This window comes from Epinephelus moara, chromosome 9 (genome assembly GCF_006386435.1).
Source record: "Epinephelus moara isolate mb chromosome 9, YSFRI_EMoa_1.0, whole genome shotgun sequence".
In the NCBI taxonomy this organism is placed as follows: domain Eukaryota; kingdom Metazoa; phylum Chordata; class Actinopteri; order Perciformes; family Serranidae; genus Epinephelus; species Epinephelus moara.
This window is the reverse complement of record NC_065514.1, coordinates 25,861,594-25,878,588: the sequence shown is the minus strand read 5'-3', so window position 1 is coordinate 25,878,588 and position 16,995 is coordinate 25,861,594. Positions and strand designations below refer to the sequence as shown.

Genomic DNA, 16,995 nt, shown 5'->3' with positions numbered 1-16,995 from the left:
TGAATTAATTAGGATGCAACACAACTGCTGACCTAACTGACACTAACCGTCAGTTTTGATTTGATTGTTGATTGCAATCAGCTGTGAGGCGGAGTGATACATACACAGTGAAATAACTGTGATGTTGTACTCCAATATCGTCACGGTTTTACTGTCTCTTGACCAATCACATTGCAGGGCCGGAACTAACTGTTGTATAATATGTGATAACCCCATTGAAATAGAATATCTATGAATAATTCATACAAATTTAAATAAGACATAATATTACTTTATTATTTTGAGAGATATGCTGATTCTCTTTTATTCGGAGAAGAATCTTTATGTTTCCCTTTCACTTATTGAGACTATAAACAAAACAGGATCTTGTCTTGCACAAGATTTATGATAAATACGGTAAGAATATGGGGTCCGCTATTTGAAATTGTGGGTGTGTTCTGAATCGTATACCTTTTCTTTTAACTTCTAGTAGGTACTGCAGCTGCTCTTAAAGAGTACATACTGTTGCATGCAGTATGGACACAATTGGGACATACTACTTTTTCATAACATGAGGCCTTGAACTTTGACCCTCTTGCTTTTATATCCATTACCTTGGAGATAACACAAAGGCCACTTACAAAGTTCACCAGAGATGAATATCAACCCGTAGAGCTCTGCTGTTACTTTGCAATGCCTGTAGTTTAACTTTAAAGTTTTAACTGCAGAGATTGCAGATTCTAACATATTATTTTTTGCAACATTGAAATTACATATGCATTTATGTTTCATTGTTATTTTATCATTTATTTTGCTGTTTGTGACCCTTGTGTCTCTGTGATTAATTTGTTCAGTTAAATAATGTTCCTATTATTGTTGTTCAACTGGTCATCAGTTACTTAAATGTGCTATCATCCGTCATTGCTGCTTCTTGACAGCTGTCAATCAGCTGTCAAGCTGTCATCTGTTTGCGGCTCAGTTGATGTGAGGCATCGTCTGCTGTGTAGAGGATTGTGGGAAAAGCCAGAAAAGCATGCTGGCTTGCACAAGGCAAAATCAGACTGGATGTAGTAGAACATCCTGGTATTTTTGACATGCTGCATTGGCCATACTATGTATTGGGACATACTCAATATTTTTCTGGCATACTATATAGTATGGTAGTATGGGTATTAGAACATACAGATTATTTCAACTAGACTTGCACCGATTTATTGGCAGTAATTGGAATCAGGCCGGTTTTCACGTGATCGGCCATGACCTGCGACCGGCCGGTCAGTCTAAAATATGCCGATTTAAAACGCCGGTCAAATTCCCGGCGCGCCGCATGATTGACATTGTGTAACATCAGCAGCGCACACACACGCACATGTGCAACTCACAACTTGGGTGATGTTAGGAAGTGAAACATGGGCGGCGTCTCACCTTAATCATTCACGTACACACATCAAAAGAGAGAAGAAGAAAGTTGTTAATTGTCCGTGTTAAACTGAACTACGGAGCTTTCACTGCTGCACTGTGGCGCTTGGAATTGACGAGGCGCATGTCCGTGTGCCGAAGATGCGAGTGTCCGCGCGCTTACTGGTAGGTGCGTCCTGGAGACCTGTGTGAATTTTCCACAGGAGATATTTTTACTTTTTTGTCTATTCAAGAAATTACCCACAAATGCTATACACCAAGAATTATTATTTTATTTATCAATGTTTTTATTTATATATGCCTTTTTTACTTATTTATTTTAATACTGTACCTGAAGTTATATTTGAGCAAAAAGGAAAATGTTTCTTAACAGGTTAAGAAACATGTCACTGTTTTTGCTTGTTTGTTTGAGATGATTATTGAAAACCTGGTTGTATCTTGGTTAAAATGTTCTAATAAAGCAAAGACAGAAAATATTGCAATATCTTGTGTGCTGTAAAGTGGTTTGAAAAAATGAAACTGGAATCGGCCGAAATTGGAATCGGCCATCCAAACACTCTGCAAATCGGAAATCGGTATCGGCCCAAAAAATTATAATCGGTGCAAGTCTAATTTCAACATAATGAGTTAATACAGTATCAATCAGTGGCACAATCACATTATCACAATGTAGCATTATCAGGGAAAAAACACGCCGTGACCCGTGGACGGTATAGCACCATCGTCACTGACATGATTGAATACAGCATGTCAGATTACGAGAATGTCTGTGATAATATTTTACATATTCATGAATTTGGATATATTTTATGAACCTAAAAATAAAAGGTTATTGTCGGCACACCGAGCTTCAGAGACCTGGGTATCGTGGCAGACAGGCAGGGGTCAGGTCTGTCCCGAGCACCAAAATAAAAACATAGACACATCACCGACATCCAAAATTCAAGTTTCACTCTCTGTGGTTTTTTTGTGACCTGAGAAACACTTTCACAATAAGTAAAGTCACACGACGACGGTGTTTCTAAGCACACTGGGGGAAATAACAGTGCATCCCCAGGACGCATGGATAGTGAGTTTACTGCGCCCTTTCAGATTTTAATGCATCAGGGACGCAGTGATGTGCACCTAGCAGCATCACTGCTACTCATAATGTATTTAAATCTCCAGGTGAGCACGGGCTTTTATGCTGAATGAATAAAGGCCTTGATCAAACACTGACTGAAAAGAACATGTTGAACTTGACATCTTTCCCTTTGGTGAGATGTAATCAGCCACCTTCAAAGTTTGAATCATAACGCCATGCTACAGTACATGCAAGGTTGCAGAGGTGATGGTCACCGTTGTTTCTTTAACTGCTGATTGCAATCAGTTCAGTCACTGTCACTTCTCATGAAAAGTGTAATACTTCTCTCAAGTCAAACAGTATGTGCCAGATCAACAAAGAAAGTTCAAATACTTGGAAAAGTAACACAATGTGCTTTGTGCCGTTTCTTAAATGGCTCAGCTGTCTTCATCCACTGCTCTGTGAGTCATCAGGGACAAATCACAGTAGACAAGAAGGTAGCTCTGTCACTGGTCTGGGCTTTAGTGTTTTCTTAATTATTCTGTGCTAAAACCAAGACTCAGGCATGAAATATGTAGTCTGTGGGAAAGCTAGGGTTACTCCGAGTGTCAGCTTGACGTTTGATGGTTTTTGAGTCAATAAAAAACACATTTGTGATTTACAAAGAAATATGAGGCCATGATTAGAGTGTGGGCACTGAAGAAAACACATTAAACTTTTTATGTGGTAATGGTGAGAAAGCATGACTCACACTAAGGTAGCAATGCAGCTTTCAATCAGCTAGCCACCAAACAAAATGCATCTATCAGTCCTTATTAAAAGACACAGTGTGTGGCTGAGATCAATTTAAGTGGTCACTCAACAGCAGGCATAACACCGCTTGAAAACAGAATGAAAGGGTAAAGGAAAATAATCAATAGAGATGGGAAGCAGGCTTTTTGTCTCACTGCCTTCCTTGCTGTCTTTGTGTGAAGGTTACGCTTTAGGCATTAACATGCAGTACTGGCTGCTGCTACTATGAGAAAAAACACTTAAATTTACCGTCTGTCTCCAATTTGAAAGTTTTGTGAGCGAAAGCTGAGAAAAGTAGGACAATTCACAGTGTTGCACATGGATGCCTTTGTCAGTCCTTTAGGAAAACACTTAAACCTCACTGTCTTTTGCAACTCTTTAATGAACTGTCTGGCTCTTTAACTGCTACAATGCTACACTCTCTTCCGCAGCTACTAGCCAACTGTGTCTGCCTACTGTTTGTTGCTGAGCAGGTAATGTACAGTGGGGTTTTAGAGCTTTGTCACTGAAAACAGCTGCCTGCCATGGCTGAAGAGGACGCTATAAAAGTGGTGAGGGTAAACCAAAACAGTAACTGTTGCTAGATGGCTACACAAAGAGCTGAAAATCAATATATAATTCCGTAAAGCTGAGGAAAGCTGAAGGGTTAGATGATCATTCTCGGCAGGTTTATCACTATAAGGGACCTTTCACATTGTTATCTGACACATTACTATCATAAAATATTGATTATAGCCACTTTAAGCACTCCAGTAAATTGCTTCTTAAAGGTCCGCAGGTCTGAATTTATCTGAAAATGTGTGAATTTCACATGCTCACCATGCTGGCATCAATGATCTGTCCTTTCCCTGACTTTGTCCTCTCCAGCAGAGCTAGGATTATCCCCAGAGCACAGGTAAGACCACCTCCTGCAAAGTCTGCTATCAGATTCAATGGCGCATAGGGCTTCTCTCCGCTACGACCCAGCCGGGATAAAAGGCCTGTGACAGACATGAGGAGACAAAGCTTCACATTAAATGTAATGTGAATACTGATGGAGTAACTGTCAGTCCTCAGCCCCGAAAGCAAAAGAACATTAATTGGTAACTTAATGAATGCAGCTTTGATTAAACAAGACCATCTTAGAAGATTCTTTTCAATTTAGTTTGGCAAAATAATTGCTTACCCTGTTAAACCAGCATGTAACGTTTCTCTTGTCTTTCTTCTTCTCTGTTATTGAACTGATACTACAAAGGGCCTTGTGCAAGATAGGTCCTGGCTAGTTACAGCAACTTTCTCAAAAGTTATATTTCCACTTTTTCCTTCACTCCAGATGAAGTTAAATTAACTGTTACTGTTTAGTTTTGATGCAATTTTAAAAATCACACTGAAAATCACAGGCTGATCCAACTTTTCATCACGGCAACTCATAATGTGACTCAGTAGTGTGTAGGTGGCCCCCGTGTGTGGGGAATGCACTCCCAGACCTGAATCAGGGCATCAGTGACTTGGTGGTGTTAGATGCACTAATACATAATGTCCCACAGGTGCTCAGTTGGATTTAGGTCAGGGGAACTAGAGGGCCAGTCAATGGCATCAATGTCTTCATCATCCAGGAACTGCCTACACACTCTGGCCACATGAGGATGGGCACTGTCCTGCACCAGGAGGAACCCAGGGCCCACTGCACCAGCCTAAGGTCTTACAATCGCTCTGAGGATTTCATCATGGTACCTAACAGCAGGGTGCTGTTGGCTATGACATGGAGGTCTGTGCGACTCTCCAAGGATATGCCTCCCCAAACCATCACTGACCCACCGCCGAACCGGTTATGCTGGTCAACCTGATTGGGCTGCAGGTACTGCCTCATGCTACCTGTAGTGACAAGGACACTAGCAGAACACAGAACTAGAGAAGAATCAGGCAGGAAGTATTTTGTGATGGAGCGTCACTGCCAGAGCATGTGAGTGGAGCGGAGCGGGTGAAAATTTCCACTCCTCGCTTGCAGACCTGTCACTTTGCGCCGCTCGTCCACTCTGCTTGGTTCTGTGCATTCTTCGCTCCGCTCCGCTCCATCATAAATTTTATCCCACTCCACTCGCTCACCACTCCGCTCAAAAACACTGCGTCGTACTACCCTAACCTGTAATCTTCTATTCACAAATAAAACGGGGTCTGCCCATTGGTCCGACAGCCCATTGGTCCGACATCCCATTGTTCCGACCATATTAAACCCATTGTTCCGAAGTCCCGTTGTTCCAAAATCATCATGATGCCCTGTGGTTAAGGTCTGGTTAGGTTTAGGCACAAAAACCACTTGGTTAGGGTTAGGAAAAGATCATGGTGTGGGTTAAAATGAAAAATAAAGTGACAAACACATAAGCCGTGAGCCTGCTTCGCCTCAAGCCTTTCCCAGCTGACCCAGAGCCGGTCGCGGCGCACCATCAAGGCAGAAATACGCCTGCCAGGAGCCGTTCAGCACCGCAGAGAGCTCCCCACACAACCCCGACCCCAGAGTTAACAACAGGAGGTTATGATGTTTCATTCTCTCCTCTCTATGACACTTGTATCTCGACCAGTAGCCTACTTTTGTTGCGTTGCTGATCCTCTATGGTACACAAATACAGTAATAATCACGTATCGGAACAACGGGACATCAGACTAATGAGAGGTCGGAAAAATGCTACAGCACCAATAAAACATGAGCTTGGTAGATTCTCCGGGGAAGCCCTCTCCCTGCAGTTAGGAACCGTTCTACACGGTACCGCTGGCAGGGTGGAAATAAGTCAAAGTGTAGAGGAGACGGACCAGGTTAAGCGGCCGACCTCTGAAGCCCTCTTGCCTCTCCCCGCAGTTAGGGACCGTTCTCCAAGGTACCACTGCTTCTCTTCTCAGTTTCTTTTCTGAAGTAGGCTACACAGTAAACTCCATAGTTTTGAAAGAAAATAGTGTGGGTATGCGCAGGTGCAAAGATGCATTCTGGGTGGGGCATGACCGACCGGAGCGAAATTGGAGCGAGAGATAAGGCTCCGCTTCACCTTTTAAAAAAATAGCCGCTCCTCGCTCAACACAAAATCATCCCGCTCCTCGCTCCGCTCCGCTCCATTCACATGCTCTGGTCACTGCAATGCACTGGCAAAGGGGCTAAAATTAGCACTTACACCCAAGTTGCATATTTCCATCGCTGCTAATCAGAGCTGATCAGAGCTGGAGCCAATGAATAACTGTGACTACGGCAGAGCCATCTGTCCCAGAAGTAAATGCCGATTGTAACCTTTCTGATTAATTACAAAAGCCAGATGTTAGTGGGTGTTAGTGGGGTTTTTGTTTGGAGAGAAAGGGGCTTAATTTTCTGGGAATAGGAAAGATTTTTGGCATTAATTTGCACTGAAGTCATCAATCCTTTTATTCCTTTTTAGACAGGGACAGGAATCACGTTATGTGCTGCAAAAACACAGACTAATTGACAAGCATATGAAGACATTAAAATATCAGCTGTTTTATTATATCAACCAATCATTTAGACTGATATTACTGGTTGGTGTTGATTTGCTTTATGTTATTTCTTCCTCCATTGTTCTTTCACTCCTTCCGCTATGTTGTTTTTCTGGCACGTTTCCAAGGTCATACTAACTGTTACTGAACACTTGGTAAACAAACGTGTTGGAAAATGAAATCATATGGAAGAAAAAGGTTTATGCAGAAAGTAACTAAGGTTATTATACACTGACAATCAGCAATCAATATTTGTTTTCTTGTTTTCAAGGTCGTGGAAAGATAAACGGGCATGGCTTTTAAAGAAAACATAAGCACACAGAGAAAAACAAGAGCCAGCCTCACACAAAGAGTAGTTATCTTTTTCTCTATTATCTTGCTCTGAATATAAGATCACACCATCCCATTAGTCTGTAATGTAACAATTGTGTGCATGTTATTACCCGACATGGCGAGGTAGTTGATGTCATGCCCAGCTGCGGTTGCATAGGATCCACTCTGTCCGTACCCCGTCAACCGAGCGTAGATCAGACGAGGATTTTCCTTTAACAGTTCCTGTGGACCCAGGCCCAGCTTCTCCATCACACCTGTGTGGTTAGAAGAAAGTTAGTCAATGCAATATATAATATCATTGCAATATAAATTGCCAATTATAATTCTAATAATTCCAATAATTATTCTTGGTATGGTCATTATCATGATATATTGGTTTATATTATATTAGGTTATGTTATGTATCGTATTATATCATATGATCTTATAGTATATTATTATATATTATATTGTGCTATATTATATTTTAATTAAGCAATATCACACAAGAGGGAGTGATGTTGTACTGTGATATCGTCACGGCTGTGATTCGGTCGTAGGCTGATATCACAGTACAACATCACGAGCTCGAGTGTGATATTGCTTTTATACAACAGTTCAACAGTTAAATAAGCAAGGCTGATTAAGAAATGTTGAAAAATGAGGACAAAATAGATAATTTAAGCATTTTATTTGTCTTCCGCCAACAAAAATAGTTCCCTCAGGACTCCGCTGTCACCGTTGCTATGTAACGCAGACATGGTGCGCCAGGCACTTACTCTTTATACACATTTATCTGCACGTTTCCATTAATTGTGCAGCCGGTGAAATAAGTCTCTGGTGACTGCATGGTGGACTGTCGCTTCACAGGCACAGCCGACTCTGCCTTCTGATCTGACAGTATGTTGCTTTTCTCCAAGTCATTGAGCTCCGCTGATGAAACACTGACAAACCTGGATGTGTGCTCAGATGGATTCAGCTTCTCCTCTCCCTCATCTTCCTCTGATGACCATTCATAGTTCAATTCAAAACTTATTTTAGGAAATAAATCCATATTTTTGGCTGTTTGACAGTGGATGAATTAATTAGCCTACAACGCAACTGCTGACCTAACTGACACTAACCGTCAGTTTTGATTTGATTGTTGATTGCAATCAGCTGTGAGGCGGAGTGATACATACACAGTGAAATAACCGTGATGTTGTACTCCAATATCATCACGGTTTTACTGTCTCTCGACCAATCAGATTGCAGGGCCGGAACTAACTGTTGTATAATGTCTTATATTACCTTGTATTATATTATTTTATCTTACATTATTAGGTATTATTATATATATATATATATATATATATATATATATATATATATATATATATACACACACACACACATATATATATATATATATATATATATTTTTTTTTTTCCTTCCTGTTTTTTCCAATTTATATTTTTACTTTATTGATTTATTTATTTTTATTATATTACCTATTCCATATTGGACATCATAATACCATACCATCTGTTTTTCACACACACACACACACACACACACACACACACACCTATATATGTATCATTGTAACTTTATGTTGTTTTCTGTTGTTGTTTGTACTGTATGTCCACTGTGTGTACTACACTTGGTGTAATGTATTTGTCCTCTATGTCACCTTGTCTGTTGTCACATAATTTCACCAATAAAAAAAAAAAAAAAAGGAGAAAGTTAATCTATAACTATATTAGAACACTGTGGCGACAGCCTGCCCAAAGCAAATCTGGGGTCCCCTTTTAAGGTTTTCATTTCAGTGACTGAGGCTCAAAGAGGAAAAGGTATCCATTATTTCACAAAAAGCAAAAAATGAAGAGAAGTCTGAAATAAAAAGGAATGACAAATCATTTGTGCAGCAGAATTATTTTTTTTCAGTCTCTCTTCTTCCATTAATAATCCAATTTCACACAAATGTAATAATTGAATATATTCTAACATTTTTCTGCAGAAAAAATACTTTTACTTTTGATACTTTAAGCACATATTGCTGATCATACCTGTTCTTTTACTTAAACAGGAATTCAAATTATTTTACTTATTACTACTATACTTTTGTATACATGCATTTGTGTTTTTATATAGAATAAGGAATGCTTCTTCTTTCACCGCTGACTCTAACCATTCTGTATAACAGAGCTCATGACAGCTATCATATGGTTGGCTATCACAGTGCTAATGGGCTGACCTTTGCGGTATGGCTCAAGGACCACATCAGACTGGACACAAAGCTTCCTGAGCAGGGAAACACCTTCTGACTTCTTCAAGTTGATGGCCACAGATCGTTTCCCCCGCCCTTGTGTGTCCAAAGACATGCCGACCTTTGTCCGGTCCACACGGATCACCTTGGCTCCAAAGTCCGCCAGGATCATGCCACAGAAGGGTGCTGGAGCCAGACCCGCCAGCTCGATAACTCTCACTCCAGCCAGTGCCATGGTAACAGACTGTGAGGGAGATTGTTATTGAAATGCAATGCAAAACCAATAGCAGAGGGGATGAGGGGCTCATATCAGATACTTTGATGTTATTAGGAAATTCACGATGAATTGCTGATATTAATGTCAAGTTTTTCAGAGCAAAACTATTTACAAATGTCATTATGGCTGCAATTAAAAATTATTTTCATTTCTGATTACTCTTCAAAAGTGAGAGCCCAACACAGCCCACACTGATGTATTTGAATTCTTGTTTTGTCCAACAAACAGTCCAAAACCTAAGAGGATTTATGTTTACCAAGAAGACTCAAAAACAGCAAATATTCACATTTCAGAGGCTTGAATTGGTGAATTTTTGGCATTTTTGCTTAAAAAATTATCATCAAAATTGTTGCACATCGCCTACTTTTATGTTGATCAACCAACTGATTAATCAACTTGGGATTTAGAGTTGATTGTTTCAGCTCTAGGCTTTAATAAGCTGTTTTAAATGCCTATTAGGGAGAAAAGTGAATTCTAAAAGATGTTATAACAGAAACTGGTGGCCTGTACAGAGCTGCAACATCTCACCTGTCTGTATTTATCAGCTCATTAGTCTTTATTTCCAAGGATGACCCCAAAAGAACTCCCACTTTTCCATATTTGACAGCAAATTTGAGCAGAAATTATTATTCAATCAAGTAAGATAAATAAGCCACAACTATTCTGATAATTGATTAATCATTTCAGTGATTTTTTTAAGCAAAATATTCTTATTCCAGCCTCTTACATGGGTGAGTTTACTGCTTGTCATTATCACATATAATTTAAAACTGAATGTGGAACAAGACATTTGAAGATGTCACCTTTGGCTGTGCAAAGTTGTATTGAGCTCACAGACAAAATGATAACTGGATTAATAAATAAAAACATTTGAAGGCTTCAGCCCTGCAGCATTGCTTGACATTTTAACTGTTCATCGCTTGGGCTTGAATTTTAAAGGTTAGACAGTATACCAGAGGCCAAATTTTTATTTTTATTTTTATTTTCTCTGGGAAGGTTCTATCTGTCTGCTTTAATACAGAAAAATAAACTACACAGAGCCCTTAGAGGTGTAATAGCTTGCAACAGTGCATTCATATCTGACTGCTGTGATATCTGAAACTGAGTCAAAGTACAAATTATTTACATATTCCAGGGCTAACAGCCAAGTAAACCAGAGTCTGAAGTAAACTAAAGTAAAATATTTTGGTCTAAAAGGTACCTTGGTCCATACCAAGCTGTCTGACATTAGGCTAACGCTAACATTAGCAAAGGATTAATGTCACTGACATAAGGCAAACACGCTGCTTGGCTCAAACATGTCAGCTACAGTAACAGTTACGTTATTGTTAGGGACGTCAAAACAACACGTCTAAAGTATCTGCAGCATTTGTTAGCTAGCTAACGTTAGCTTACCGCAGTATGCTAAACAAAACGTATTTTAAAATGTAACTCCTAACCACAGGTGTAACCTACCTTTGCTTCCAAGTCGGGACACAGGTCACTGCTGAAGACTTGTGTTGCTACACACGTAAGTTACGCCGGGTTGGTTAAGGGTGCTCGAGATACCCGATGGCGGGTGACGATATTATTTTTAGTAGGATGGTAGCAGTGACGTATTTATGGGATGGTAGGGGAAGGTATCGCCTTTTTCCGCCTGGCTAGAAGGGCTCTCCTCCGATTGGTTATTTGATTTGGCCGTGAAACGTCATCTCACGTTCATTGTCATGCAGCCGGCTAACTTGGTCTGTTTTGATCGTCTTAACCACCAGCAGTAGTAAACGAAGTCAATCCAACAGTGTGATAATTGCGTGCCGTCAGATTTATATTAATGGAAAGCACATCGCCGAATTAAAGGTTGACACCTAAAGTGTATGTCCACATCTTAACATATGTTCTCATAGGCACGAAAAGTATCCAAGGGACGAGGAAACGGTAAACTAAGCGATTTCTCAAGGCACTTTGGCAGCACGCTCTGGAGGACAGACATGTGTTGCAACTTTTTCTCTATAAGGCTGGACTCCTCAAGTCTCCAAACCAGCTAACGGAACTGGAAGTTGGACTAACCTCTTTGTAAGTCGGTGTTACTGTCGTGTGTTGTCACATGTCTCATTGTGGCCACGCAAAGCCAGCTCAAAAGCCCCGCAGAATTTAACACAGTCAATTATCTTAGATAAAATGTGGCTGTTCTTATCTATCTCTTCGTTGTGCTTCCTCACACCAATCCTGTGACCTTCGTACTTAGACCTGTCAAATCTGGACTAGATCAACATGGAGACTCCAGAGACTCATTAAAACACAGTTTCTGATTTGTGAAACCTTTATTCTATTTGTGAAAATGCAAAAAAGGGTGATTACACTGCTTTGTTTCCATCCAGACCACATTAGACCAGGTCCAGATCACAAACCACTATACTTAGACTAGTCAAATCTGGACTAGATCAACATGGAGACTCCAGAGACTCATTAAAACACAGTTTCTGATTTGTGAAACCTTTATTCTATTTGTGAAAATGCAAAAAAGGGCGATTTCATTGCTTTTTTCCCCATCCAGACCACATTAGACCAGGTCCAGACCACAAACCACTATACTTCGACCTGTCAAATCTGGACTAGATCAACATGGAAACTCCAGAGACTCATTAAAACACAGTTTCTGATTTGGTCTAATGTGGTCTGGATGGAAAAAAAGCAGTTCAATCACCCTTTTTTCTATTTTCACAAATAGAATAAAGGTTTCACAAATCAGAAACTGTGTTTTCTGGAGTCTCCATGTTGATCTAGTCGAGATTTGACAGGTCGAAGTATAGTGGTTTGTGATCTGGACCTGGTCTAATGTGGTCTGGATGGAAAAAAGCAGTGTAAACACCCTTTTTTGTTTGTGTGTGTGTGTGTGTGTGTGTGTGTGTGTGTCTCTCCATTTCTCCAAGCCACACTCCTAATTTTTTTTTCCTGCAGTCTTACTTTCAAATCCTGTGAAAATGTCACAGTGAAAAGAGGACAGTTTTTAAAGACCGGGCTGTATGTTAAGAAAAAGCACATGTACATTTTTATATAAAGAGAAAAGACCTTGGAGCACATAAGAAAAAACATCAGGCCAGAGGTCATCATACCTTCTATATATGGTTAGATCTGAATAGAGGCACTTCCATATTCAATAGGATGTCTCCAATACTTATAGGACTTAACAATATCCACCATTACTCATAGAGGAGAGAAACAATATATCAAGTACATCAGGGGTCCACTGAATACACACATCATAAGGAACAATACATTACTACATGGACAGATAGATCAAATGGTAAAAATAGTAAATTGTAAACTTTAAATGGTAACTATTTGGCCTACTATTTTCTTCACATACTGTAAACTTTAAATGGTAACTATTTGGCCTACTATTTTCTTCACATACGTTGATTTATTGTATAGATTTTGTATTTATTTGTGGGGATTTTGTATTTCACCTGTATCATGTGACTGCCATGTGACTCTAGCATATGTATTTAAAGATGGTGTCTTTACACATTTTGCTAAGTCTGAAGAAGAGTATTCAGCTCCAAACATTACTTGTGGATATGCTACTAAATTGCACTTAAGGCAGCAACACTGTGCAGACTCTTTTCATGTTGTTTGTTGCTATTTTTTTTAGCACCTGCCTTAAATGTTTTTGGATGTGTGCTACTGCTATGTTTTTCATGGAATTTTCCACAGTTATTTGACAGGAAGGGACAGCACAGTGTGGTCTGAGAAAAACAGGTGAAAATCACAAGGTCTGTTAACTCAAAGCTTTGTGCTGGAAATAAAATCTGAAATTGAGCAACTAACATTGTGCACTGTCTTCTGTCAAGTAGGCAAAATAAGAAACAGGTTGTGAAAAACATAAAATGCATAAATGTTAAAACTGCATACTTTAACTCCAGTATCATATGTATGTGTATTTGTGTGCTAAATGTCTAAATTAAAAATTAGTTGTTTTGAAAATGATTCGTAGTTACATTTGTTTTTATAGACTCTCAATTATGTTTTTGAATGACTGTATTATTTGTGTCTTTTATTGTTCATGACAGTTATACTGTGACGGGACATAAAATCCATCATCTTCTACATCCTGTACTCCACACTGAACATCACACTGTGTAAATCCACATAAACCTGCACACTGGTGTACCCCAAACTGTACATAGGCCTACTTTACAACATACACAGTAACATATAGGCCATAGAACTGCAGTGTGTCCTGTTTGTTTGTAAAAACACAAATGTACCCTACAGATATAAACTATACCATTTGCAGATACTCACATTGTTATCACCTGTATCCCTCTAATGTTGGTAAGTATTACAGGATCATTTTGAAATGAATAGAGCAGGTTTATAAAATCCCACAGAACTCATTACACCATCTTCCCTCAAACCTGCAGCTTCGTTGCTCAATAATGATCATATTGTACCCTGTAATCACAGAATAGCTATACACAAGTTTAAAAATACTTACAGTATAATTTCATTTTAAGTTCCCACACTGTTGAGCCCCTATTCCCAAACTTACATCTTGTTCCCTTGTACTTGTATCAGCGTGTGATGTATTGGTACACAGTCAGTACAGAAAGTTTTAATTAATTATGATTTAGTGTGAATTAAATGGGGAGAAATAACACTGGATGTGCACAAGGTAATTTAAACCATTCCACCTTTTTATTTATATCAACATGTAATATTATGAGAATTATAATTTTAATTTTTTAATTTTAATAATTTTTTAAATTAAATTTTAATCAAATTTTTAATGTCTCTTTATACACTTATTTTAAGTTATTTTATTATTATTATCTATCTGACACGAATAGACTGTGCATACATGCAATAATGTGGGGACAGCTTCTTCTGTGTGTTGGTGCGTGTGAGGAGCGCCACTGACCGACTAGCACAGAAGAAGCAGACACATAAAAGCGTCCTCTGAGCTAGTCAGGACAGGGCACTCCTCAGCGTTCGAGTGCTGAGGGTGCTTCAGTGGTCTGCTGTGGCGTTGGGTTTTCCTGGGATGACTGATGCCCAGCCTCAGCTGCCCCAGGAGTGCCAAAACCTCTTGTCCTATAAAACAGAAACACAAGTAATGAATACTTTTGAACTCAACTACACATGGAATAATATGTAAACAGGCTCCTATGATACAAAAAAACCCACATATGTAAAGTTACATTTATCTTAGCACCACTTTATGTCACTATGGTACTTCACTAGTCTTAGTGAGGGGATTTCTTACTTAGCCCACTGATTGAAATGCGCCCATCACTCTCCATCTGGTCCTGGAGTCATCCATCCTTCTCATCTGGTCCTGTAGTCACCCATCCTTCTCATACGGTCCTGTCTTGGTCTTCCACGGTGTCACTTCTTGTGTGTATGGGGGTCTGCTAAACCTATCAATACCTAAGTAAAAGAGACTTGGAGACTTTTTTTATGGTAGTAATCAATACATGAAACCCGACAATGCAACAGAGTGAGCAACATAAACAAGCTGATATTATTATACTGGTCAGTGAGGTAAATACATGTTAATGTTTGTATTTGTTAGACTTGTGTTAATGTTGTCATTAAGTGCTGACTTACCTTTGTCCATTATAGCCACCTAAACTTTATAAAGAAAAATAGATAACGGTATAGCATGCTGTTACCTTACCACTGGTACATGCATTCAGCATCTTCAGCTATAAATGAAAAAGTAAAATGTAAATAAAGACGCCCTGGTGCAAGACGCTACCAAGGGTTGTGTTAGCCTCACCAGACGCAAAGGCTACCTGGGGATTGATGAGTCCTGCCAGACACAAAGATGTCCCCATCATTAGCGCATGCATCCAGCATCTTCAGCTATAAATGAAAACGTAAAATGTAAAGAAAGACACCCTGGTGCAAGATGCTACCAAGGGCTGTGTTAGCCTCACCAGACGCAAAGGTTTCTCCATCACTGGTGCATGCATCCTGCACCTTCAAGTATCATGAAAATGTAAAATGTAAAGAAAGACGCCCTGGTGCAAGATGCTACCAAGGGCTGTGTTAGCCTCACCAGACGCAGAGGTTTCTCCATCACTGGTGCATGCATCCAGCATCTTCAAGTATCATGAAAATGTAAAATGTAAAGAAAGACGCTCTGGTGCAAGATGCTACCAAGGGCTGTGGTTGCCTCGCCAGACGCAGAGGTTTCACCATCATTGGTGCATGCATCCAGCATCTTCAAGTATCATGAAAATGTAAAATGTAAAGGAAGATGCCCTGGTGCAAGACACTACCAAGGGCTGTGTTAGCCTCGCCAGACGCAGAGGTTTCTCCATCATTGGTGCATGCATCCTGCACCTTCGAGTATCATGAAAATGTAAAATGTAAAGGAAGCCGCCCTGGTGCAAGACACTACCAAGGGCTGTGTTAGCCTCACCAGACACAGAGGTTTCTCCATCATTGGTGCATGCATCCTGCACCTTCAAGTATCAAGAAAATGTAAAATGTAAAGGAAGACGCCCTGGTGCAAGACGCTACCAAGGGCTGTGTTAGCCTCGCCAGATGCAGAGGTTTTTCCATCATTGGTGCATGCATCCAGCATCTTCAAGTATCATGAAAATGTAAAGTAAGACACCCTGGTGCAAGACACTACCAAGGGCTGTGTTAGCCTCACCAGATGCAGAGGTTTCTCCATCACTGGTGCATGCATCCAGCATCTTCAAGTATTATGAAAATGTACAATGTAAAGAAAGACGCCTTGGTGCAAGACACTACCAAGGGTTGTGTTAGCCTTGCCAGACGCAAAGGCTGCCTGGGGATTTATGAGTCCTGCCAGACACAAAGGTTTCCAAATCAGGGTCATCAGTCTTCATCTGAGTCGCTGAGATCGGGCCACCATTGGTCACCAGTGGAGGAGCTGAGGCCTGAAGTGGAGGGTCTTCGTTCTTCAGGGCGGTCCTCACAAGTCTTCCTCTGGCGCTTCGCACTTACCTGATCTGTGTTGCTCTCTTCCCTGCTTCTCTTGGTAGAGCTGAGGCCTGAAGTCGAGGCTCTTGGGTCTTCACAGCTGTGCACACAAGTCCTCCTCCTCCTCTTCACCCTTACCTGCAGTGTGTCGCCCTCTTCCCTGCTTCTCTTGGTAGAGCTGAGGCCTGAAGTCGAGGGTCTTGGGTCATCATGGCTGTGCACACAAGTCTTCCTCCTCCTCTTCACACTTACCTGCAGTGTGTTGCTCTCCTCCCTGCTTCTCTTGGTGGATGAGCTGAGACTGGGGGCTGGGGGAGCAGAGGCTTCAGACCGAGGAGAGACAAGGACGAGACCATCAGGATCCTCTTCATCCTCTTCATCCTCGGTGGTGGACGCGTACCAAGAATCTTCACTCTCCTGGTCAGACCAGAAATCTTCATCCTCAGACCAGTAAGCTTCATCCTCAGAGTCCTGGAAATCGTCACTTACCT

The 16,995-nt window shown here is 40.4% G+C and overlaps 1 protein-coding gene across 1 annotated transcript in view; it reads right to left on the bottom strand.

Annotated features, from left to right (window-relative positions):
* The window catches only part of amacr (alpha-methylacyl-CoA racemase), a 15,005-nt gene extending 3,820 nt beyond the window's left edge, over window positions 1-11,185 (bottom strand). Inside the window, exons 1-4 of the mRNA XM_050053350.1 lie at window positions 11,021-11,185; window positions 9,277-9,532; window positions 7,171-7,314; window positions 4,073-4,233 (exon numbers count right to left, since the gene is read on the bottom strand). Coding sequence (XP_049909307.1) covers window positions 4,073-4,233; window positions 7,171-7,314; window positions 9,277-9,523 — 552 coding nt within the window. The 5' untranslated portion in view covers window positions 9,524-9,532; window positions 11,021-11,185. The remainder of the gene's footprint in view (window positions 1-4,072; window positions 4,234-7,170; window positions 7,315-9,276; window positions 9,533-11,020) is intronic.
* Window positions 11,186-16,995: the final 5,810 nt, after the last annotated feature.